The sequence below is a fragment of the Gouania willdenowi genome, chromosome 22, assembly GCF_900634775.1.
Source record: "Gouania willdenowi chromosome 22, fGouWil2.1, whole genome shotgun sequence".
Classification (NCBI taxonomy): domain Eukaryota; kingdom Metazoa; phylum Chordata; class Actinopteri; order Blenniiformes; family Gobiesocidae; genus Gouania; species Gouania willdenowi.
The window spans coordinates 3703785-3730327 of NC_041065.1; the positions used below are offsets into that span (position 1 = coordinate 3703785).

The 26543-nt window shown below is 39.4% G+C and overlaps 1 protein-coding gene across 1 annotated transcript; it reads left to right on the top strand.

Annotated features, from left to right (window-relative positions):
* Positions 1 to 541: 541 nt before the first annotated feature.
* LOC114456254 (deubiquitinase DESI2) lies at positions 542 to 24772 on the top strand. The gene is made up of 5 exons (XM_028437899.1): positions 542 to 989; positions 16164 to 16236; positions 19181 to 19274; positions 19358 to 19499; positions 23568 to 24772. The coding sequence occupies exons 1-5, from the start codon at positions 951 to 953 to the stop codon at positions 23793 to 23795; spliced, it is 576 nt and encodes a 191-aa protein (XP_028293700.1). The 5' UTR covers positions 542 to 950; the 3' UTR covers positions 23796 to 24772.
* Positions 24773 to 26543: the final 1771 nt, after the last annotated feature.

Here is a 26543-nt window from a genome sequence, read left to right on the forward strand (position 1 = left end):
TATATTACATTTACAAATCAAACGATCATTTTATTGTGGTTAGTTAAATATGACATTTACTGCTGATTTAAAGCATGTATGTATATGAGTTGTTTAATGTTCATTAAGTTTGGTGTTATTTGTTAACTCTTTAGATTTTGTGAATTTTGTTCAAACTGTCTTTTTTAGTGTTAATCTGAGTGTCATAGTTATTTATATGTGATTTGACTCTTTGCTTGTGTTATTGTTAGATTTAGATTCAGTTGAAATCAGATGTTCTAGAACTGGAAAAAATTGGCTTCGAGAAAGTTGACCTGAAAATATTTTATTATGTGTAAATAGTAGCTATTTAATTATAGTATGTGAAAATAAATAAATAAATAAATAAATAAATAAACCATGAATAATAATAATCCATATCTTGGACTTTTGGTTGAATAATCATAAAGTGATTAAATCCTATGATGTGATGATGTATTGTAGGGTATGAGTTCCATGTTATGTCTGTGAATCTGTGATGGTTGATGAAGTGACTCCCACCGTCAGTTGGTGGACGCACGGATGACGTAACCAGACAGGAGGCGCGCGCGTCTCACGCTCCTATAAAGCCTCTCCCGGTGCTTTGAGTCGGTGCTTTGAGACAGTGTGTATGGGTCGGTGTGTCGGTGCTGTGTGTCGGTGTCTCGGTGCTGTGGATCGGTGTATCGGTGCTGTGGATCGGTGTATCGGTGCTGTGGGTCGGTGTGTCGGTGCTGTGTGTCCGTCATGGAGGCTGCAGGATGGGTGCCGGGGCTCGGCGCTCCTCTGATGCCCGTTAGAGGATGATGATGATGGTGATGATGATGATGATGATGATGATGATGATGATGGTGATGATGTCCATCCCTGTGGTCGCTGCTGCTGCTGCTGCTTCTGAGGTGACTTCATCAGTGATGTGTGGGGCCGCACAGCAGCTGTGAGAGGGCCGCACCATGGCCAGTGAACCCGTCATCCTCAACGTCTACGACATGGTAAGAGTGTGACATGTTTGCAGCTTACAGAGAAAGCATGACGTCATCATGGTGGTCCCAGTAGTGTGGTGGTCTGCACACATGCTTCTGTTCTCCATCAGGCCTGTGAACCAGGGTTGGTGTCAATTACATTTTTCCATAACAATTACGTCTTCAATTATAACTCAATTACCATTATGGTGACCAATTACTATTAGAATAGCTTTTATGACTTTTCCCTGAGTGTCAATTACAATTACGTTCTCAATTACTAAATTACAATTAATAGCAATTACTGAGACTTTAATAAAAAATCTCTTATGATAACAGTTTGTCTTAAATCAGCTGTAAAATACACTAAAAATATTATCTCATGCTTCTTGTTCTTCATTGCTTATCAATGATAATATTAGGGGTGTCCTGATTTTATATTGATATTGGAAATTGGTTCAATATCTGGGAGAAAACGAATATTGGATTTTATCGGACTGCATCTACAATCTACAAATTATATTTATTCACTTGTAGAACACTGTAGATATTATGTTGAAGGTTTATGTGTATGGAACCAATTGATTAATAATAAATGGGTCAGTTTTTCTCATACTTACTGTTGCTAACTATTGTTCTCTGAGTAACATCACATGATCAAGCCTTTTCTAACATTCCACACAACAAAATAAGTCATAAAAGTATGTATGATTCATGCTGATATCGTATCGGTACGATATCGGCACTGGGCAATAATCAAGGCTGCAATATCTGTATCGTATCGGAAGTGAAAAAGTTGTATCTGAACATCTCTAGAAAATATTGGTATTAATATTGTTGGTGTCAGTAAAGCCCTCGATTACCTTTTGTTAAAACAGTAAAATGATTCTCAAGATAACTAACGTAAACTTTATATAAACATATATTAATTATGGTTTACTACATAGGCCTATGTGTAAACCATAGAAATGTAATATGGTTCCCCAGTTTTGCATTTAATTACATTATATGACAATTTTTTATAAAATGTTCATATACAATTACAATGTGAATTATCTGAACTCAATTCCGATTACAACAGCAACATATTTCTTCAATTAATTTGAAGTAACAATTTTCCACATCCAGTTTAAATCTTTTATTATTAAAATATAATTTGATGGATAAATGTAATTTACAATTTTAGGGAAATAGGAAATTTTAAATATGTTGTTCTGATGGCTGAAATTTCAGATTTATTGTAGTTTTTTAAGTTAAGTGTGCTTTTGGCAATAAAAGGGAACATGGAATTTACAGAAATGTATTATCACACTATTTGTTTAATAGATTCACAGTATCTATTCAATGTCCTGTAATGTGGGCGTTGAGGGGCCCAGATGTGTGTAAATTGTGTGAGGGAGAGTTTGTCGATCACCAGAGGTTTTCTAGCCTCAGCTAGCACCTCAATGCTAAACATGTAGCAGCTAGCACCTCAATGCTAAACATGTAGCAGCTAGCACTTCAATGCTAAACATGTAGCAGCTAGCACCTCAATGCTAAACATGTAGCAGCTAGCACGTCAATGCTAAACATGTAGCAGCTAGTACCTCAATGCTAAATATGTAGCAGCTAGCACCTCAATGTTAAACATGTAACAGCTAGCACCTCAATGCTAAACATGTATTAGCTAGCACTTCAATGCTAAACATGTATTAGCTATCACTTCAATGCTAAACATGTAGCAGCTAGCACCTCAATGCTAAACATGTAGCAGCTAGCACCTCAATGCTAAACATGCAGCAGCTAGCACGTCAATGCTAAACATGTAGCAGCTAGCGCCTCAATGTTAAACATGTAACAGCTAGCACCTCAATGCTAAACATGTAGCAGCTAGCGCCTCAATGTTAAACATGTAACAGCTAGCACCTCAATGCTAAACATGTAACAGCTAGCACTTCAATGCTAAACATGTAACAGCTAGCACCTCAATGCTAAACATGTAGCAGCTAGCACCTCAATGCTAAACATGTAGCAGCTAGGACCTCAATGCTAAACATGTAGCAGCTAGCACGTCAATGTTAAACATGTAACAGCTAGCACCTCAATGCTAAACATGTAGCAGCTAGCACCTTTAGCAGCTAGCGCCTCAATGCTAAACATGTAACAGCTAGCACCTCAATGCTAAACATGTAGCAGCTAGCACGTCAATGCTAAACATGTAGCAGCTAGTACCTCAATGCTAAATATGTAGCAGCTAGCACCTCAATGTTAAACATGTAACAGCTAGCACCTCAATGCTAAACATGTAGCAGCTAGCACCTCAATGCTAAACATGTAGCAGCTAGCACCTCAATGCTAAACATGTAGCAGTTACCACCTCAATGTTAAACATGTAACAGCTAGCACCTCAATGCTAAACATGTAGCAGCTAGCACCCCAATGTTAAACATGTAGCAGCTAGCACTTCAATGCTAAACATGTAGCAGCTAACACCTCAATGCTAAACATGTCACAGCTAGCACCTCAATGCTAAATATGTAGCAGCTAGCACCTTAATGCTAAACATGTAGCAGCTAGCACCTTAATGTTAAACATGTAACAGCTAGCACCTCAATGCTAAACATGTAGCAGCTAGCACCTCAATGCTAAACATGTAGCAGCTAGGACCTCAATGCTAAACATGTAGCAGCTAGCACGTCAATGTTAAACATGTAACAGCTAGCACCTCAATGCTAAACATGTAGCAGCTAGCACCTTTAGCAGCTAGTGCCTCAATGCTAAACATGTAGCAGCTAGCACCTTAATGCTAAACATGTAGCAGCTAGCACTTCAATGCTAAACATGTAACAGCTAGCACCTCAATGCTAAACATGTAGCAGCTAGCACCTCAATGCTAAACATGTAGCAGCTAGGACCTCAATGCTAAACATGTAGCAGCTAGCACGTCAATGTTAAACATGTAACAGCTAGCACCTCAATGCTAAACATGTAGCAGCTAGCACCTTTAGCAGCTAGTGCCTCAATGCTAAACATGTAGCAGCTAGCACCTCAATGCTAAACATGTAGCAGCTAGCACGTCAATGCTAAACATGTAGCAGCTAGTACCTCAATGCTAAATATGTAGCAGCTAGCACCTCAATGTTAAACATGTAACAGCTAGCACCTCAATGCTAAACATGTGTTAGCTAGCACTTCAATGCTAAACATGTATTAGCTAGCACTTCAATGCTAAACATATAGCAGCTAGCACCTCAATGCTAAACATGTAGCAGCTAGCACCTCAATGCTAAACATGCAGCAGCTAGCACGTCAATGCTAAACATGTAGCAGCTAGCGCCTCAATGTTAAACATGTAACAGCTAGCACCTCAATGCTAAACATGTAGCAGCTAGCGCCTCAATGTTAAACATGTAACAGCTAGCACCTCAATGCTAAACATGTAACAGCTAGCACTTCAATGCTAAACATGTAACAGCTAGCACCTCAATGCTAAACATGTAGCAGCTAGCACCTCAATGCTAAACATGTAGCAGCTAGGACCTCGATGCTAAACATGTAGCAGCTAGCACGTCAATGTTAAACATGTAACAGCTAGCACCTCAATGCTAAACATGTAGCAGCTAGCACCTTTAGCAGCTAGCGCCTCAATGCTAAACATGTAACAGCTAGCACCTCAATGCTAAACATGTAGCAGCTAGCACGTCAATGCTAAACATGTAGCAGCTAGTACCTCAATGCTAAATATGTAGCAGCTAGCACCTCAATGTTAAACATGTAACAGCTAGCACCTCAATGCTAAACATGTAGCAGCTAGCACCTTGATGCTAAACATGTAGCAGCTAGCACCTCAATGCTAAACATGTAGCAGTTACCACCTCAATGTTAAACATGTAACAGCTAGCACCTCAATGCTAAACATGTAGCAGCTAGCACCCCAATGTTAAACATGTAGCAGCTAGCACTTCAATGCTAAACATGTAGCAGCTAACACCTCAATGCTAAACATGTCACAGCTAGCACCTCAATGCTAAATATGTAGCAGCTAGCACCTTAATGCTAAACATGTAGCAGCTAGCACCTCAATGTTAAACATGTAACAGCTAGCACCTCAATGCTAAACATGTAACAGCTAGCACCTCAATGCTAAACATGTAGCAGCTAGCACCCCAATGTTAAACATGTAGCAGCTAGCACTTCAATGCTAAACATGTAGCAGCTAGCACCTCAATGCTAAACATGTAGCAGTTAGCACCTCAATGCTAAACATGTAGCAGCTAGCACCCCGATGTTGAACATGTAGCAGCTAGCACTTCAATGCTAAACATGTAGCAGCTAGCACCTCAATGCTAAACATGTAGCAGCTAGCACCTCAATGCTAAACATGCAGCAGCTAGCACGTCAATGCTAAACATGTAGCAGCTAGCGCCTCAATGTTGAACATGTAACAGCTAGCACCTCAATGCTAAACATGTAGCAGCTAGCCTTTCAATGCTAAACATGTAGCAGCTAACACCTCAATGCTAAACATGTCACAGCTAGCACCTCAATGCTAAATATGTAGCAGCTAGCACCTTAATGCTAAACATGTAGCAGCTAGCACCTTAATGTTAAACATGTAACAGCTAGCACCTCAATGCTAAACATGTAACAGCTAGCACCTCAATGCTAAACATGTAGCAGCTAGCACCCCAATGTTAAACATGTAGCAGCTAGCACTTCAATGTTAAACATGTAGCAGCTAGCACCTCAATGTTAAACATGTAGCAGTTAGCACCTCAATGCTAAACATGTAGCAGCTAGCACCCCGATGTTGAACATGTAGCAGCTAGCACTTCAATGCTAAACATGTAGCAGCTAGCACCTCAATGCTAAACATGTAGCAGCTAGCACCTCAATGCTAAACATGCAGCAGCTAGCACGTCAATGCTAAACATGTAGCAGCTAGCGCCTCAATGTTAAACATGTAACAGCTAGCACCTCATTGCTAAACATGTAGCAGCTAGCGCCTCAATGTTAAACATGTAACAGCTAGCACCTCAATGCTAAACATGTAACAGCTAGCACTTCAATGCTAAACATGTAACAGCTAGCACCTCAATGCTAAACATGTAGCAGCTAGCACCTCAATGCTAAACATGTAGCAGCTAGGACCTCAATGCTAAACATGTAGCAGCTAGCACCTTTAGCAGCTAGCGCCTCAATGCTAAACATGTAACAGCTAGCACCTCAATGCTAAACATGTAGCAGCTAGCACCTCAATGCTAAACATGTAGCAGCTAGGACCTCGATGCTAAACATGTAGCAGCTAGCACGTCAATGTTAAACATGTAACAGCTAGCACCTCAATGCTAAACATGTAGCAGCTAGCACCTTTAGCAGCTAGCGCCTCAATGCTAAACATGTAACAGCTAGCACCTCAATGCTAAACATGTAGCAGCTAGCACGTCAATGCTAAACATGTAGCAGCTAGTACCTCAATGCTAAATATGTAGCAGCTAGCACCTCAATGTTAAACATGTAACAGCTAGCACCTCAATGCTAAACATGTAGCAGCTAGCACCTTGATGCTAAACATGTAGCAGCTAGCACCTCAATGCTAAACATGTAGCAGTTACCACCTCAATGTTAAACATGTAACAGCTAGCACCTCAATGCTAAACATGTAGCAGCTAGCACCCCAATGTTAAACATGTAGCAGCTAGCACTTCAATGCTAAACATGTAGCAGCTAACACCTCAATGCTAAACATGTCACAGCTAGCACCTCAATGCTAAATATGTAGCAGCTAGCACCTTAATGCTAAACATGTAGCAGCTAGCACCTTAATGTTAAACATGTAACAGCTAGCACCTCAATGCTAAACATGTAACAGCTAGCACCTCAATGCTAAACATGTAGCAGCTAGCACCCCAATGTTAAATATGTAGCAGCTAGCACTTCAATGCTAAACATGTAGCAGCTAGCACCTCAATGCTAAACATGTAGCAGTTAGCACCTCAATGCTAAACATGTAGCAGCTAGCACCCCGATGTTGAACATGTAGCAGCTAGCACTTCAATGCTAAACATGTAGCAGCTAGCACCTCAATGCTAAACATGTAGCAGCTAGCACCTCAATGCTAAACATGCAGCAGCTAGCACATCAATGCTAAACATGTAGCAGCTAGCGCCTCAATGTTGAACATGTAACAGCTAGCACCTCAATGCTAAACATGTAGCAGCTAGCCTTTCAATGCTAAACATGTAGCAGCTAACACCTCAATGCTAAACATGTCACAGCTAGCACCTCAATGCTAAATATGTAGCAGCTAGCACCTTAATGCTAAACATGTAGCAGCTAGCACCTTAATGTTAAACATGTAACAGCTAGCACCTCAATGCTAAACATGTAACAGCTAGCACCTCAATGCTAAACATGTAGCAGCTAGCACCCCAATGTTAAACATGTAGCAGCTAGCACTTCAATGCTAAACATGTAGCAGCTAGCACCTCAATGTTAAACATGTAGCAGTTAGCACCTCAATGCTAAACATGTAGCAGCTAGCACCCCGATGTTGAACATGTAGCAGCTAGCACTTCAATGCTAAACATGTAGCAGCTAGCACCTCAATGCTAAACATGTAGCAGCTAGCACCTCAATGCTAAACATGCAGCAGCTAGCACGTCAATGCTAAACATGTAGCAGCTAGCGCCTCAATGTTAAACATGTAACAGCTAGCACCTCAATGCTAAACATGTAGCAGCTAGCGCCTCAATGTTAAACATGTAACAGCTAGCACCTCAATGCTAAACATGTAACAGCTAGCACTTCAATGCTAAACATGTAACAGCTAGCACCTCAATGCTAAACATGTAGCAGCTAGCACCTCAATGCTAAACATGTAGCAGCTAGGACCTCAATGCTAAACATGTAGCAGCTAGCACGTCAATGTTAAACATGTAACAGCTAGCACCTCAATGCTAAACATGTAGCAGCTAGCACCTTTAGCAGCTAGCGCCTCAATGCTAAACATGTAACAGCTAGCACCTCAATGCTAAACATGTAGCAGCTAGCACGTCAATGCTAAACATGTAGCAGCTAGTACCTCAATGCTAAATATGTAGCAGCTAGCACCTCAATGTTAAACATGTAACAGCTAGCACCTCAATGCTAAACATGTCACAGCTAGCACCTTGATGCTAAACATGTAGCAGCTAGCACCTCAATGCTAAACATGTAGCAGTTACCACCTCAATGTTAAACATGTAACAGCTAGCACCTCAATGCTAAACATGTAGCAGCTAGCACCTCAATGTTAAACATGTAGCAGCTAGCACTTCAATGCTAAACATGTAGCAGCTAACACCTCAATGCTAAACATGTCACAGCTAGCACCTCAATGCTAAATATGTAGCAGCTAGCACCTTAATGCTAAACATGTAGCAGCTAGCACCTTAATGTTAAACATGTAACAGCTAGCACCTCAATGCTAAACATGTAACAGCTAGCACCTCAATGCTAAACATGTAGCAGCTAGCACCCCAATGTTAAACATGTAGCAGCTAGCACTTCAATGCTAAACATGTAGCAGCTAGCACCTCAATGCTAAACATGTAGCAGTTAGCACCTCAATGCTAAACATGTAGCAGCTAGCACCCCGATGTTGAACATGTAGCAGCTAGCACTTCAATGCTAAACATGTAGCAGCTACCACCTCAATGCTAAACATGTAACAGCTAGCACCTCAATGCTAAACATGTAGCAGCTAGCACCTCAATGCTAAACATGTAGCAGCTAGCACCTCAATGCTAAACATGTAACAGCTAGCACCTTAATGCTAAACATGTTGCAGCTAGCACCTCAATGCTAAATATGTAGCAGCTAGCACCTCAATGCTAAACATGTAACAGCTAGCACCTTAATGCTAAACATGTAGCAGCTAGGTCATAGTCCAAGCAGGCATTGGCTGCGTCGGACTAGTCCCTCCTATCTCCTTTTCTATCCACTTTTCCTTTACTCCGTGGATGACGTCACAGGGTTTAGGAAAGGTGTTAGGAGAGGAGTAAGAAAAAGGCCATTGCGTTTTTTTTGACAATCAGACACTTCCACTAGGTGACGTAAAAATTCGACGGCCGCGAAGTTTAGTGATGTCTGCCGTGGTGAAAAAACTACAAATTGACTAACATTGACTAATAACAGCACATTTATCACATATATATCTGTGCCTCTAACCACTGATATAATCTAAAAAATCACAAGGTTTGAATGTAAATCAAAGGAATAGAGGCTACCAGGCTACGAGGAACAGAAGTCAAACTAAAAGAACGTCACATTGAGAATGGTTCCTCACACTCACCTTCCACTGAGAAATATGAATTATGTCGAATAAAACATAATGAGTATAAAAATGTTTCTGATCCCTTTTTATGTCAGTTATAATCTGATAATTTGTCTTACATATCATAAGATATGGGTTTTAGATTATTTATTTAAAGTTGTTCAAGGCATATTATTGTATTGGTAACTTATATGATCTCCGTCCCTTGTCGGTTATTGTGAATTTCCGTAAGCGCTCGGGTGTGTGTGTCCCTTTAATTGTTGTTGCCGCAAGGAATTGTGGGACAGCATTAACTCGTCTCCTTTGGTAAAGGATGCATCAGTGTTTCCTAGGCTAACAGAGGAAATAAATGAATCATTGAGCCTCTTTTCCTGAGCTTAAAGAGAACTCGGACAATCTTTATCATGGCCACCACTTAAACACTTCCGAAGGTGAAGGAACAGTGGATAGGAAAGGAGATAGGAGGGAATAGTGGATAGGAAAGGAGATAGGAGGGAATAGTGGATAGGAAAGGAGATAGGAGGGAACAGTGGATAGGAAAGGAGATAGGAGGGACTATTTGGACACAGACAGTGTCTCCAATCCACACTGACACTCAGACAGGGTTCAGAACTAAAATGAATAAATCCATGAGTAACAAATGAACAAAGTCAGTGATAAATGATTGTAGTGGACAGTCGACCACTCTCTGTGGTAGAGGATGTGGGCGGGGCTAGAAGCGCTGCTACAGATAGCATCGTCTGAGCCAACTTATCAACTGTGATGTAGAAAAACTATTTCAAACTAAATTAATCAGATTCATCAGTTGCTCTGTTTATTTCATGATATCCACAGATAGGGGTGTTGAAAAAAAATTGCATCGCAATATTACATTGCGCAATTCTCAGATTGATTCAAAATGCATCCATATTGATTTTTTTTTTTTAAATTAAAAAATAAATAAATAACCTTATTTAACCAGGAAAGTCTTTTCCACTGCAGGAGACATTGTTGTTTTTTTTAAAAAAAAATTTTAATCTAAAAAAAGGAATTTTCTGCATTTATTTGTTGTTCTAAGCAGACACCTCAGTTAAGTTGCACTAAAGTCATGTTGTACTAAAATCAAAGTTGGTTTAAAAGCCACAGGCAGATTGTATGTTATTTTTTTATTTTAAGTTGTTGGCACATGGCATGTTAAACCAATGTTTAGAGTGTAAAATATGCCAATAAAATATATTTCATACATAATGTTCTCATGAAGATGTACACATTTACAGATGAGTTGTTTCTTAAGTCATATATATATAAAATCCCGTTAACGCTTTAGTTTAGGGAACACCTCTTAACCATTAATTAGTTGCTTATTAGCAAAATAGTAACATATTCACGCTTAATTAGTAATTATTAAGTACTTATTAATCTGCATGGCCTTATTATACAACCAGTACCATTAAGTAAACGTTTTCCCTCAATAACCTCAGAATTATTACTTATTAGTAGTAAATAAGGAAGTTGAATATTAATTACAATCTTAATATGCTAGGGTTAGGATTAGGGTTAGGGTTAATCCTAATCCTAATCCTAACCCTAACCCTAACCTTAACCCTGTTTGGACTGCAAGTGTATAATAAGACATTAATAAGAAAAAGTACAAACTGATGACTAATTAGGAGCCAACATGTTACTCATGCTAATAAGCAACTAATTAATGGTTAATAGGTTTTACCTAAACTAAAGTGTTACCAAAATCACAATAATCGCCTGATACTTTAATATCAGGATACATCGTATTGTATCGGATCGTGAGCGACAGTGGGGCAAAAAAGTATTTAGTCAGCCACCAATTGTGCAAGTTCTCCCACTTAAAAAGATGAGAGAGGTCTGTAATTTTCATCATAGGTAAACCTCAACTATGAGAGACAAAATGAGAAAAAAAAAATCTAGAAAATCACATTGTAGGATTTTTAATGAATTAATTGGTAAATCCCTCGGTAAAATAAGTATTTGGTCACCTACAAACTAGCAAGATTTATGGCTCTCACAGACCTGTAACTTCTTCTTTAAGAAGCTCCTCTGTCCTCCACTCGTTACCTGTATTAATGTCACCTGTTTGAACTGGTTATCAGTATAAAAGACACCCGTCCACAACCTCAAACAGTCACACTCCAAACTCTACTATGGCCAAGACCAAAGAGCTGTCAAAGGACACCAGAAACTAAACTGTAGACCTGCACCAGGCTGGGAAGACTGAATCTGTAATAGGTAAGTAGCTTGGTGTGAAGAAATCAACAAGACATACAAGACCACTGATATTCTCCCTCCATCTGTGGCTCCACCTCCCGTGGGGTCAAAATGATCACAAGAACGGTGAGCAAAAATCCCAGAACCACACGGGGGGACCTAGTGAATGACCTGCAGAGATCTGGGACCAAAGTAACAAAGGTTACCATCAGTAACACACTACGCCGCCAGGGACTCTAATCCTGCAGTGCCAGATGTGTCCCCCTGCTTAAGCCACTACATGTCCAGGCCCGTCTGAAGTTTGCTAGAGAACATTTGGATGATCCAGAAGAGGATTGGGTGAATGTAATATGGTCAGATGAAACCAAAATACAACTTTTTGGTAAAAACTCAACTCGTCGTGTTTGGAGGAGAAAGAACACCATACCTAATGTAAAGCATGGGGGTGGTAACATCATGCTTTGGGGCTGTTTCTCTGCAAAGGGACCAGAACGACTGATCCGTGTAAAGGAAAGAATGAATGGGGCCATGTATTGTGATATTTTGAGTGAAAACCTCCTTCCATCAGCAAGGGCATTAAAGATGAAACGTGGCTGGGTCTTTCAGCACAACAATGATCCCAAACACATCGCCCGGGCAACAAACGAGTGGCTTCATAAGAAGCATTTCAAGGTCCTGGAGTGGCCTAGCCAGTCTCCAGATTTCAACCCCACAGAAAATCTTTGGAGGGAGTTGAAAGTCCGTGTTGCCCAGCAACAGCGACAATATTAAAATAATGAATTGTTATTTCTTACAAAGGGTATTGATGATTAATAACATCAACTTCAAGTAAAATTCTGATAAAACAATTGGTTAACCTAAAAATAAATCCCGTTGTGCAATGACTGCCAGCTTCCACTTCAACTCCTGCAACATCTACAGATCATCAACTTTCCTGCACCTGTGGCTAAATCCTTGGTAGGATAACTAAACCAACAAAAAGACTATTCTGGAAGAAAATAGAGATTTTAATTGTGTGGGGACAGATTTTTTTAACTTTCAACATGCCGGCTTAATGTGCATGTTTGATATGTTGCAAGAAATTAACATTTAACGTGTGTTGACCGACATGATCATGTGTTATCAAATTCAAGTTATTTTTTTGTAGCCTTTCAAATCCATTAAATCATAAAATTATTTGATATTATTTTAACTGTATAGAATTTTATACACTGTATTGTGTAAGTTATTTTTTCCGGCTCCGGAAGGATTTTAATCCAGGTGAGATTAGGCAAAATGAAGATCCTTTGAGAGTAAAGGTGGCAGAACCCTGAGCTACTGTATATTCAGCATGAGTAACTCTCTAACTCCATTCAACATGATCATCACCAATTCAACAAATACATTTTGGCTTTAAATTAAGGCTGGAACACGATCTCCCTACACTGTGAAAAATTCCTGGTGAGAACCCTGAAAGACGTAATTGTAATTGAAAAATGTAATTGATGGTTACTGAACAAGCAAAGCCACTGAGATGCGTTGGTTTCAGTGTAAATGAAAGTGACGGAGGTGGTGAACGTGATGTGAGCGACTTTATTAACGCTCGGCTAATGGGACGCTGTGGTTGATGCACTCTGAGGAGAGCGTTCAAACTTCACCATGGATGTCAGCAGGGAAGAGGTCACAGCAGGAACATGAGAAGAAGATGGCGTTAAGTCAAAGAGATGTGGAGGAAAGGCTTTCATTGTGTTACTGAGTCTGAGGCCGGAAACACGTTTCATTAATAATAGAAGGAGCAGCTGCTCTGTGCGTGGATGCTAACGTGTCTGAGGATGGGGGAGGGGCATGACTGTCTGCAGCAGGTTGGCTCAACAACACACACACACAGCCCAAGTCCAGAGGCAGTGATCGATGGGAAATCTGTGTTTTCTCCACAGTGCATGATGCAATGCAGTGTCTCACGTAGACAAAAAAACTAACAGACAAATTAAAGTAAAGTTTACATTTAGTAAAGTAAAAAAACAACATCTAACTTGTTGTCCACATGTCTGAATTGTAAAGTGTTAAACTGAATAAAAAAAATAATGATTAATTAATTAAATATATTATGCTTGTTAAAAAAAGTAAGTGCATGTTTGAAATGCTCCATTCTGTTAGAATGACTTTCTATAAATCCATGCACCATAACCTGTCATTTTAATGTACATATATTTATACAATATTATATCATATTATTAAATATATTATATTATATTTGATTATATTATACATTATTACATTACATTATGTTATATTATATAAACATAAGTATTATATTATTGTATATTTTATTGCAGTTGTTTTACCATAAAGCACATGTGTCAAACTTAAGGCCCGGGGGCCAAGTCCGGCCCTTTAGACCATCAAATTCAGCCCACAGGAGAAAGTTAAAAAGATCTGAAATATTGTCTTAATACCAAATAATTCAGTTGTAGATAAACCAGCTCAGATATCTCCGATATCTAAATGCACAAATTCAATGAAACTCCACAATATTTGGAGAATCTCAATTTTCCCATGCTTTTTTTTCACATGACTGCAGTCATTTTAAATTTTAAATTGTTCAAAAAGCTCAATTTTCCTAAAATTATTTTACATAATTTCAAGAAATTTAATAAAAAATTGGTCACAAAATCACTTACATTTTAAAGAGAAAATCCCGCATGGACTGTTATCTGTCACTTAAAGCTGCATTCACACTGCAGCCAAATGTGGTTCAGATTTTTTTCTGGTCAAGTGACCAGATCTGATTTTTTAAAAGCAGTGTGAACACTGAAATACGACCCATATCTGACTTTTTCAAATCGGATTCAGGCCACTTTCATATGTGGTCCAATCAGATACAGATCGGATCTTTTTCAATGCAACTGCACTGTGAACGGCCAGCAGCAGCAGCAGCAGCAGCAGCAGCAGGAGCAGGAGCAGCAGAGCAGCAGCAGCAAGAGCAGCAGCAGCAGCAGCAGCAGCAGCAGCAGCAGCAGGAGCAGGAGCAGCAAGAGCAGCAGCAGCAGCAGCAGCAGCAGCAGCAGCAGCAGGAGCAGCAAGAGCAGGAGCAGCAGCAGCAGGAGCAACAGCAGCACCAGCACCAGCACCAGCACCAGCAGCAGGAGCAGGAGCAGCAGCAGCAGCAGCAGCAGCAGCAGCAGCAGCAACAGCAACAGCAACAGCAACAGCAACAGCAACAGCAGCAGGAGCAGCAACAGCAACAGCAACAGCAACAGCAGCACCAGCACCAGCAGCAGCAGTAGCAGGAGGAGCAGCAGGAGCAGCAGCAGGAGGAGCAGCACCAGCACCACCAGCAGCAGCAGCAGCAGGAGGAGCAGCAGGAGCAGCAGCAGCAACAGCAGCAGCAGTAACAGCAGCAGCAGCAGGAGCAGCAGCAGCAGCAGCAGCACCAGCAGCAGCAGCTCACTGTCTTCTGATCACCACAAACCAGACAGTTACAGAACTGGGACAGGCTTGAAGCATCCGGTGTTAAATCAATGCTTTTTCTGCACAAGAACATGAATTATCCTTAAATTTGATAGGTGGATTATGTAAATAGATGCAGTGTTTCATGCGTGCACTATGCGCTCGTTACCCTGTGCGCTGATCTGTTCTGTTGACATTAACAGTTGTCTGTTAATGAAAGCAGGTTTTACCACTAAAACAAGTGTAAATATGTTTTGTATGAAGAAAAAAATAGGTTTTAACTGTCGGTTTTGGGTCGGGCACGGATATAAATATCAAATACCTGTGTTTAAAAGCCAAATGGCACCAGAAAAAGTTCAAACAAAATATTTGGCTCTCTGTTTCTTTCTCCTCGTCCTCCTCCACCTACTCATTCATTCTCCGAGACAAACGCGACAATGCACATGTGGGTCACTTTGGAGCTGCAAACCATTCACACTGGAGTCTGATACACGTCACATTTTAAATCGTAATGTGAACAGAAAAACTAAAAATCGGATCTGAGAAAAAAATCACAATTGAGCATTAAGGCTTGCTTTGTGAACGTAGCCTTATTGCTTGGACATCGTTTGTGCCTTACATACTTTTATTAGAGTCTATACGACGTGTAAAGTACAAACTTTAATTATTTACTAGTTTTCTTGCCTAAAATCTGTGGCCCACTTCATATTTGGCCCCTAAACTAAAATGAGTTTGACACCCTGTGATAAAGGAAAGGACAAGTATAGAGCACGTCTGTTGGTGGCAGTAGCTTATATTATACATATATAGCAGTGTTATGGTGTGCTACAGGACTAACTTTAAAGTTTGCTGTGTATCAAACAACACGGGTTTAGTGAGTATTTCCCCTGGAGCAGAAGTAATGATTCACTCAGATAAATGTAGGGCTAATGGGTTAGGGTCGTATTACTTACTGTGTTTATGGATTTAACAGCAACACCTCAACATAATAAAGCTCTTTAACACTAAAGCTTTGAAAACACAGTGTGTTTTTGTTCATTCTTGATGTTGTTTTGTGTAATTTAGAGTCCTTTTGTTGTTGCATTGTTATAATCATTGTGTAGTTATTGTGTTATAATAATTAGTAGGACTGTAGTATTATTCTTTTTTCTTTCTCGGCGGTACCTTTATTAATGAGCGCCCCACAGTGAGTTTGATTCTGCAGAGCGGCTGCTTTATTATTACACCTCTGATACATCTCCTTCCTTTTCTCTCCACAGTACTGGATTAACGAATACACTTCCAATCTGGGCATTGGAGTCTTCCACTCAGGCATTGAGATTTATGGCCGAGGTAAGACACACTTTAGTTGAGCACAATGCACAAGCATTAAGGCTAAACTTAAAGGTAGATGTGACGTTAGTTAAGGCTGTGAATCCCAGGAACAACATGTGAACATGATCCTGATTCTCAGGACTGAGTCACCACTGACTGTGTGCTGCTAAAAATAAAAAAGCAGCATTTCACTGAATCATTGATAATCCTTCTAAAACCAAAGATAAGGCTGCTAAGGACAAACATGATGATACCTTTAGGAATGGCATAGTATTAATATATAGCTTTATACACAGTGAACCAATGATGCAAGGATGCATGTTGTTCAGGCTTTTACTTTTGAACTACTGCTGTTATTATATTGTTTTATGTTATTTTAATATTCTTAATATTTAATATTATACTTTATTCTATTCATCCATTTTCTTCCGCTTTATCCGGGGCCGGGTCACGGAGGCAGCAGTCTCAGCAGAGATGCCCAGACCTCTCGATCCACACACACCTCCTCCAGCCGTTCTGGGGGAACCCCGAGGCGACACTAGGCCAGCTCAGAGACGTAGTCCCTCCAGCGTGTCCTGGGCCTTCCACGAGGCCTCTTCCCAGTAGGACGTGCCTGAAACATCTCCAGAGGGAGGCGACCAGGAGGCCTCCGAAACAGATGCCCGAGCCACCTCAGCTGGCTCCTTTTGACGTGAAGGAGCAGCGACTCTACTCCGAGCTCCTCCCGAGTGACTGAGCTTCTCACCCTATCTTGAAGGGTGCGCCCAGCCACCCTGCGAAGGAAACTCATTTCGGCCGCCTGTATCCGCGATCTTGTCCTTTCGGTCATTACCCAAATCTCATGACCATAGGTGAGGGTAGGAACGTAGATCGATCGGTAAATTGAGAGCTTTGCCCCCCGACTCAGCTCCCTCTTCACCACAACAGTCCACAATACAGCGACCGCATCACTGCATCCGTCTATCGATCTCACGCTCCATCCGTCCCTCACTCGTGAACAAGACCCTGAGATACTTGAACTCCTCCACTTGAGGCAAGGACTCTTCACTGACCCAGAGAGGGGAAGTCACCTTTTTCCGGTATATTATTTGACATTATTTAATATGATATAATATATCAATTATAAAATACTGCTGTAATTGCAGGACCAGGACGTCTGCTATCAATCCAATCCAACGTTGTTTATGAAGCACTTTAAAAACCCAGGAAGAGGGGGACAAAGTGCTGTACGAAAGTGACAAAAGTGCATACACTATAAGACAAACAATAAAACAATACAAAATATAAATGAACAGTGTAAATAAAATCAGTGCAATTAAAAACCATATGCCAAAGTAAAAAAGATGCGGTTTTAAAGGGGGGGGTATTGTGCTTTTTTCAATCACATAATACCATTCTATAGAACACTACAATGATGATGCAACCTTGTGTTGGTCTGTAAATACAGTAAATTAAAATAACTGCCTTGAATAAATTTGCTCTCGCATCATTGTGTCAAACGCCTTACAATGGCCACGCAGGATATTGTGCATCCGTAAGAATTTGATCCTGCGTCTGACACGGAAAGTGACTTTGAAGACGAATCTGAGAGAGTTCAAAGGCTCTTACAAGACGTGTCTGCTTGGTAATATTCAACCTTCTTGTCATAAATAAATAAATATACGTAATTTTGAAGCTACATTTTGCAATTTAGTAATATATAATGAAACTATGTTGCAATGAAATCATAAATATAACATAAAATGCACAATCTTTTTTTATCATAAATTGAAACAGCTAAATGTTTGATTAATAATTTATTTTATGTTAAAAGCAACAAAAATAGTTACATTTTGGAGCCGGATGTTTAGCTAAGGACAGTTATGTTACATTATGAAGCTACATGTTGCTATAAATGACATACATCATTATAAAGCTATGTTTTGCAATAAAACTCTGTGCTGCCACCTGCTCGAGACACGGGGGAGGGGCGCTCTACTGTAGAGGCGTTTCCAGGAGGTGGGGGCGTTCCTAGGAGGAACTACACCTAAAATGAATGTCGTCAGAGTTTTTAAAGATTACTCAAACATACATGAATGAGCCAAGGCAACACTCCAGGCATGTTTTTATTGAGGGAATGACATAGTAACATGATATAAATCTTGAAAAAGTCGATTTTACATAATACCTCCCCTTTAAAACAGATTTAAAAACAGGCACAGATGAAGCCTCTCTGATATAGAGTGGCAGTGTGTTCCACAGCTTCGGACTCGCAACTACAAAAGCTCGGTCGCCTCTGAGCTTTTTTCTGCTGTCTGGCACATTAAGCAGGCGCTGGTCAGCTGATCTAAGTGCCCGAGCAGGGACATAAAGGTGAAGAAGGTCTGCCAGGTATTTGGGTTTGAGGCCATGCAATGATTTAAAAACACATAAAAGGAGTTTAAAATCAACCGTAAAATGAACAGGCAGCCAGTGTAAAGTGCTAAGGACAGGGGAAATGTGCTCACATTTCCTTATGCCAGTTAAAAGCCATGCAGCAGTGTTCTGCACCATCTGGAGACGCGAGATGTAGGATTTACTCATCCCCACATACAGTGAGTTACAGTAGTCTGGTTGAGAGGTAATAAAAGCATAGATCACTGTCTCAAAATGTTGCTGCAGCATTTGTTTGATTTTGGCCAGTTTCCATAAATAAAAAAAGCTTGATTTGACAACAGCTCTGATCTGGCTATCAACAGTGAGGGTGTCATCGAGCTTAAAACTAAGGTTTGTGAAACTCGTTTTTACATGAGGACCAAAGGAACTCAGGTCACAGTCAGCGCTACAGTTAGAAGCAATGACTTTTGTTTTCCTTTGATTAAAATGTAGAAAATGTAGGGACATCCAAGCCCTATCAGGCTAAATGATTAAACCATAGGATGTGTTTGTTGTCACAGTCATGTAGTGCTAACGTGTGCCTCCATCTTTGTCCTCGGTCATACAGAGTTTGCATATGGAGGTCACCCGTACCCTTTCAGTGGCATCTTTGAAATCAACCCTGGCAATGCCGCCGAGTTAGGAGAGACATTCAAATTCAAGTCAGTGAATCTTACAATGTCCTTTTAGAATGTAACTCTCCTTAAAACAATCACCTGATGTTTCTCTTTCTCCATGGAAACAGAGAGGCCATCGTCTTAGGAACCACGGACTTCACGGAGGAGGATATTGATAAAATCATGGAGGAGTTGGGAAAAGAGTTCAAAGGCAACGCCTACCATCTGATGCACAAAAACTGCAACCACTTCTCCTCCTCACTGTCTGAGGTCAGATCCACTGAGTGTTGTTCAACCAGTGCTGAGGAACACGTACAGATAACATCATTGCATGAACGTTTCAGAACTACATTTAAAAAAAAAAAAAACACAGTAAAGGTTTAGTATGTTGACCCAAAAAACATCAAATGACAACAAAAATAATCTAAATGACTCCAAAAACTCACAAAAATACACAAAGTGAGAGAGAAATATATCAAAATTACTTCAAACAATCTAAAAGGAAAAAAAATATAAAACTACTGCCAAAATTACAAAACAACAGCAAAAATACACAAAATGAGAGAAAAATATACAAAACATATTGTTGTATAACCTTTAAAATGAGCGTCAAAGTCCTTATTTAAAGGTAGGGTAGGTGATTTTCTCCAAATGCACTTTTTACATTTTTGGTTGAAATTTTTTTGATGTTCTGACAGAAATTAAGATTTTATGTGCTCTGAAAAAGGAACGAAGAAAATCCATCATCTGCAGCAGCTGTAAACCTGTAAAAACTACCAATGTAAAAAGACGGTTTGGTTTTTTTTAACCAATCACGTCTCCCAGTCTCCCCTGCTCGTGCATGAGCCCACACTCAAAGCGTGTCACCGGCGACAGACTTAAAACAGACTTTTTAGTCACTTTTTTTAGTCACAGCTTTCAAAAATCACCTACCCTGCCTTTAAGTGATAAAGAGAAACCTACTAAACACTAAATACCAGTAAATGTTTAGTAGGTTGACTCAAAAAACATGAAATGATAACAAAAATTCTCAAAATGACTTCAAAAACTAAAAATAATACACAAAATAAGGAAAAAATACCAGAAATTACTCCAACAACACTAAATGACAATAGAAATACACAAATTTACTCCAAAAACCCACAAAACAATATCAAAAATGAATGTTGTATAACCTTTGAATTGATTGTGGATTTAATAATTTTAGTGATAAAGAGAAACAATCTTCTGAAAATTAGGACTTAGGGGCCTATTTTGAGTAGACAGCACAGCGCCCCTATAGAGGCTGAGTTGTGTAAATTATTCAAAGTGTGTTATTGGAGGAGAGAGGCGGTACCTCATTCAGCTGGATCAAAATAAACAAAAAAATTCACATGATAAGATAAACGTGTCTGGGAAAGTTGGAAAAGGACTCAACACTCACAGATTATTCCGACATCTTACAAAGATAAACACGACGGCAGGCTGTGCACATCAATGTGTGTGCATTGGCTGTGTGTGCATTGGCTGTGTGTGCATTGGTTGTGTGTGCATTGGCTGTGTGTGCATTGGCTGTGTGTGCATTGGCTGTGTGCACCTGAGTATAAAAAAGACGATGCAGTAGCTGTTATTGTTTGTATTGATTTAAAATCAGAATTAAATATTTATAATGATATTCTGTTTGATTTTCTTTTAAAATACTGCATTAAAGCTGTAGATGATGAGAACATGCAGAACCAAAGTCATTTTCCATGGACAGATCTTTTGTTGAATGGGGATTATATTATTTTCAATGAAGTCTTTAACATGAGTGTGTCTGCAGCCTGCAGCAGGTTAAACCAAGTCTGCTGCTTACACCTGGTCAGCTGCAGGTTGGTGCCACAGACTGTTTCCATGGCAACTGTGTCATCTCTTTGAAGAAATGGCAGTTCCAGTTAGTCCCAGGTTTAACTGAGCCAGACTCTCTGGTTAAACCTGGAAATCATCCTGAGCAGGGTTTGATGAAATACCCCCAGATGTAACAGGTGGAGGTTGAAGTTTTTCTGTGTTTTTCTTGGTGTGACTTTGTGTTGGGCCTTTAGGTGTGCAGACATTACCAACTGGTCTATAAACGCGCAAAATAACAGAAAAATATATGAAACAATAGAAAAATACTCAAGATGACTCCAAAAACACATAAAATGACAGAGAAATACTGTAATGGATGATGGACAACAGAAATACACAAAATGAAAAGAAATGTGCAAAAAAATAACTGGTTATCTCTACCTTATATTATCTGTAGCCTTTATGGTGTGTTGATAAGAATTTAGTGATTCTGACTCCATTATTGATACTGCTTATTGATTTGATTTCTTACCAATTCTCATTGCGATTGGGTGAGAGAATGAAATAATACGAATTAATTTGTTTGCTTTAACTCTTTATTATTTTATCTTTGTCTCTTTATTTTCCTGCAGGGATATCAGCTCACTTTTAATCCACCAGGTATAGATTGTTTTCACTGGATAATAATATATGCAAAAGCGCTATGTAAAATTGATGAGTTATTATTATTATTATTATTACAACATATGACACATTTTGGTGACAAACATTTGAGAATATTTACAGTGCTGGATCACTGTTGTAAATAAGTTAAAGCTAGGGTTGGCGATTTTCTCCAGATATACTTTTTAAGTTTATGATTGAAATTGTCTTTATGTCGTGACAGAAATTAAGATCTTATGTGCTCTGAAAAAGGAATGAAGGAAACCCATCATCTGTAGCAGCTGTAAATCTGTACTAACTAACCGTTTTTTTTTTTAACCAATCACGTCTCCATGTCTTCCTGCTCGTTCTCGATCCCTCACATGCACGAGCTCACACTGGAAGAGCGCCACCGCTGACAGAGTTAAAACAGATTTTTTGGTCACGTTTTTAACATATATGATGGTAAAGTTTATTGTTTACTTACTGCTGAATGAGACATGAGACAACAACGTTTCTACACAGTACAAGCGATGAGCTGAGCTCCTCTTCTGCAGCAGCTGTGAACATGCATGTGAGTGAGACAGAGCACAGAGGGGAGGGGCGAGGGGGTAAAGGCGGAGCCATCGGGGAGGCTACATTCAAAATCATGCTAGCTTTTGAAAATCGCCTACCCTACCATTAATGTGTTTAAGATTGTGCTTTTATACATTTTGTATCTAGGGAAAAACTCTACCAGGGACAGGAGTTGAGAATTAGCATTAGCTAGCTATACACTCTGTATGCATCGCATCAGTTGTATCTTTTTGCTGTAACTATGTCTGACTGCATTGTCCCTGTCAAATAAATAAATAAATAGAAGCGCTGCTACAAATAGCATCGTCTGGCTTATCAACTGCTTTGTAGAAAGACTATTTCAAACTAAACTCATCATCTTCATCAGTTGCTCTGTTTATTTCATGATATCCACAGATATTCTAACTATTTTACACTGTTCAGTTTATACTTCTCTGGAATGTTCTGGACTAAGTTCTGTTTTTGATTTTAATACAAAAGCACATTTGTTTCAGAAAAGCATGAATCGAGCTTCCTGGAATTTGAGTTTGTGATCAATGTAATATTCTTTATTCATATTACACATTATATTAGCAGTCAGTGATGAAAATAATAAACACAATATTGTTGTTTAAGCTCATTTAAACTGGAAAAACATTGCTTCTCGTGTCAAATATTGTTATGCCATTAATTTGTATTAATCGTGATTAATTAATTACAAGGTCTCTAATTAATTTGATTATTTTTTTAATCAAGACCCATCACTAGTTCTTATATGTTTGCATGAATCCTTCATGCGTTTAATGAAGTATATCTATCTATGGATACAATGGTGCAACACTGTGTGCAAATGCCATGTCTGCCCTGAATGAACATCTTAGTTATTGTGATTGTTACGAAGGACTCAATGTTTGTGTCTTTAATAGTTTGATTGACATTTCTTTTGTAGCCAATCACAAATAAGACTGTAGCAAGTTTGGTCGTAAGCTCTACGTCTGTGGAACATGTTTAGTTTCTCTTTAGTTATCGGGTGTGTCCGTAAATGATAAACCAACCACACACAATAGGACAACCCTTGTAAATGTTTAATAAAGAAGACAAACTCTGATTCATCTCCACATTGCATTCTTACCGATGCCCCCTGGCGGTCACAACATGATAAAACCAATCAAATTAGCTCTCCCCAAAACAGTGATTGCATCCCATTTGTCCTGCAATTTGCACCTTAAAACTCCTTCTGATCTCTACACTGACGATATAATCTTTGCTGTAATCTATTGTTTACATTTCCAGGTGTAAACATGTATCTTCATCAACTCTTTCTACTTTTTTCAGCTGCTGTGTGGACGAGAAATCCCACGCTGGGTCAACAGACTGGCCTACTTCAGCTCGTGCATCCCATTCTTGCAGAGCTGCCTCCCTAAGGAGTGGTTAACTCCTGCTGCCTTGCAGAGCCACATCAGCCTCGGCCTACACAAAGAGGAGCACAACGAGTCCAGTGACGACGACGCGGGAGCCACTGGTTCGAGCTCCTGTCAAAACTGTCGCCACACCAGAGTGTGACCCCCTCACCCTCAACACATGGTCACCATGCCACCATTACTCATGTAGAGTGTGGACTTGATCAATCACCTGACCTCATTGAGGCAGGAAAAGAAGAGTCGTCTCCGAATAGAGAGAACCCGCTGCCAGAGAATCTGGAGCCGTCTCCACCATCCTCGTCCAATGAACAGACAGCGCGGTAACAGACGAGTACCTGGACCTGAGCCCTAAGTGCCCAAGTGTGGCTCTAAACACTTGTCGACGTGAAGTAGTTCTTGGTCTTTTCCACAGATTCTGAAACCTTTGTCAGCCTTGTTCCCTTTCCTGCCTTCAGACGTGAACTGCTTTTGTAGACTAACTAGATGCACACCTGATAGTGACATCGCCAGGAAAACAGCTAATCAACGGCAACAAGTCCTTGTTGACCAACCTCTTTGTGGCCTTCAGTTGATGTTGAAGCAGAATTTCCTTGGATAGCCATTGCCAAGGCAAGTTCATTAAGCTGATGTATACGATGGCTTTGGGTTCTCTGAATGAGAAAATAATGCATGTTGAAAGAAACTTGAGAAAAAACACATTTGAAGTATTTTCGCGAATTGTATTTCCTGGAGGTAGTTTTCAACAATCTAGGGTGTACAGTGCTTAGTTTCAAACACTTGGCAAACACCTCAAAGACACAACAAAGGTGAAGCTCCTCCTCTTAAAATAATGTATCTGAGAAGAACCACTACACTCTTGTCTACGTTTTCTTTACCAAAGTTATATCTTTACAACAACAACAAAAAAAGACCCATTGTTTACTCTGGAGTGATACACAGGCTAAACACAGATTCTGTCCAACAGCAAATTTGACCTTTGACAATAGTAATGGTGAAACTCTGATCAGCACGGAAGAGGATTAGGGCCACTGGAAAAAAAATGACAACTGTAGAACTTTTTTTTAATCATATGATTATCCTTTCTTTTCTTTTTATGATCTTGCTTTTTTTTTAATTGTCTGGTGGTCCCAATTTAAAAAAAATAAAAATAAATTAAATTAAATACCCCCCCTCCCCAAGAAATTCAGACAAAAAAAAATCACGACTAAAATAAAAATATTAAGACTTGGAAAGAAAAATATTGTATGATTTAACTGTGATTTTTTTCCCACTCAGTGGCCTTAATCCTCCTCTGTAGATCAGTGTTTTGAGGAAAATGTAAAAAATCAAATCTCAAGCTTGTGAATATGAAAACATAGCCAACTGTTGGTGTGCTAAGCCTTGCAGATGGAGACTTCAAGACCGTTTAAATGTTGCCTTTGGGAAAAACTTGGAAGCTACTTTGTACAGTTTGAGCAGTTTTTCTTAAACCCTGCATTTAAGTGGGACCAGAATTATGACAGCTTTGATAACACTGAGCAATTAAGCTAGATATCATGTCACTTTTGATGGCTTTAAAAGTGTAGTTAAATAACCGATAGTCATTTATATGAGTTACAAAAGTCGCGGTTTAGTTATAAATTTGCACACCATTGAGATAACATTAAAGAACAATTAGCTTAGCGGGTCTAGAATATAGTGAATACTAGCCTCTGCTAACATGAGATCTTTTTGAATAATAATTGAGTAAATCCATATTCTGGGTCATTGTTTAAGTGATTTTGTGTGTGCTAGGCTAACCACCGTTAGCAACAACAACAGGCAGATTTAGCTAGTGTTGCTAGGTTAAACTAAGCATTACCTCATTTTTGGCACCCAAACTTTTGCAACATTGTTCATGTTGCAAAAGGCCAAGTCGTTTATAGCTAACCTGCAGTATATTGACTAGTTGTGAGTAATCTGACCATTAAAAAGTATTTAACCAGCCACGTGTCATGCTTGCGTCAGACGCGGTGCACCAGAAGTGTTAGCGAAACAGAGCCATGCTGCTTCTTTAGCTAGCCACTAAGCTACAATACAGTAGTTCACATTTATCCAGGAAATAAGATGTTCCTTTACATCTGTCAATGGGTACAGATGAGCCTTCAACAATTTACATCAGTATATTTGAATCATTGTGAAAACTCTGTATCATTCACATGAATTATACTCAGAAAAATCACCAGTGTTGCATTAAATAACTTGGATATATGTTAAGGTTTCATTTATTTATACAACCTTTTTTTTAAGGAAATTTACTTTGATCTCCTGACATAATTCAACTGCAGAACATGAAAAAACATGTCTGAATGTTTTATGATTTATTTGTTTATTTGAGTGGGACAGTATGTATTAATGTACAGCCAAAGTTGTAAATACACTGGATTTAGCTAAACGCTAATTTCCATCCATAGACCCATGGTGCAGGGACGAAATAAACGAAACCTTAACATATTATTGAAAAAGAAGACAAAATGAACTTGCTGGAATTATTACGCGGAAGTCGGGGACACATCAAAGCGCTCAGCCTTTGAAGAACAAAATGTTTATATACTGTTTTACGCCTCTTTTTGATGTCAATTTAACACTTTTGAAAGTTTAAAATTACATTGAGCCAAAGTTAGTTTTTTTTTTTTTTAACTACTGCTAACTAACACTTTATAGAATGAAGTTACTGAAACTACTTAGCGTTAGTGTACACCACATGTGTTTGGGTCAAAATGTTAAAGGCAGGCTCAGTTTATCACTGGGAATGTAACAATGTTCATTTCATTTCCACCAATGCTGTCATCATTTACTCCCTAAAGGCATTTAGAGTAAATTTAATGACACATCGTGACTTTTTTACTCTAACGTTAACACTGGTGATTTT

What these genes read in the sequence shown, in the direction of transcription:
- LOC114456254 (XM_028437899.1), top strand. Translation starts at nt 951, where the DNA reads ATGGCCAGTGAACCCGTCATCCTCAACGTCTACGACATG. An exon ending in CATTGAGATTTATGGCCGAG is followed by an intron (nt 16,237 to 19,180) that starts GTAAGACACACT and finishes TCGGTCATACAG; the next exon opens with AGTTTGCATATGGAGGTCAC. An exon ending in TCTCCTCCTCACTGTCTGAG is followed by an intron (nt 19,500 to 23,567) that starts GTCAGATCCACT and finishes TACTTTTTTCAG; the next exon opens with CTGCTGTGTGGACGAGAAAT.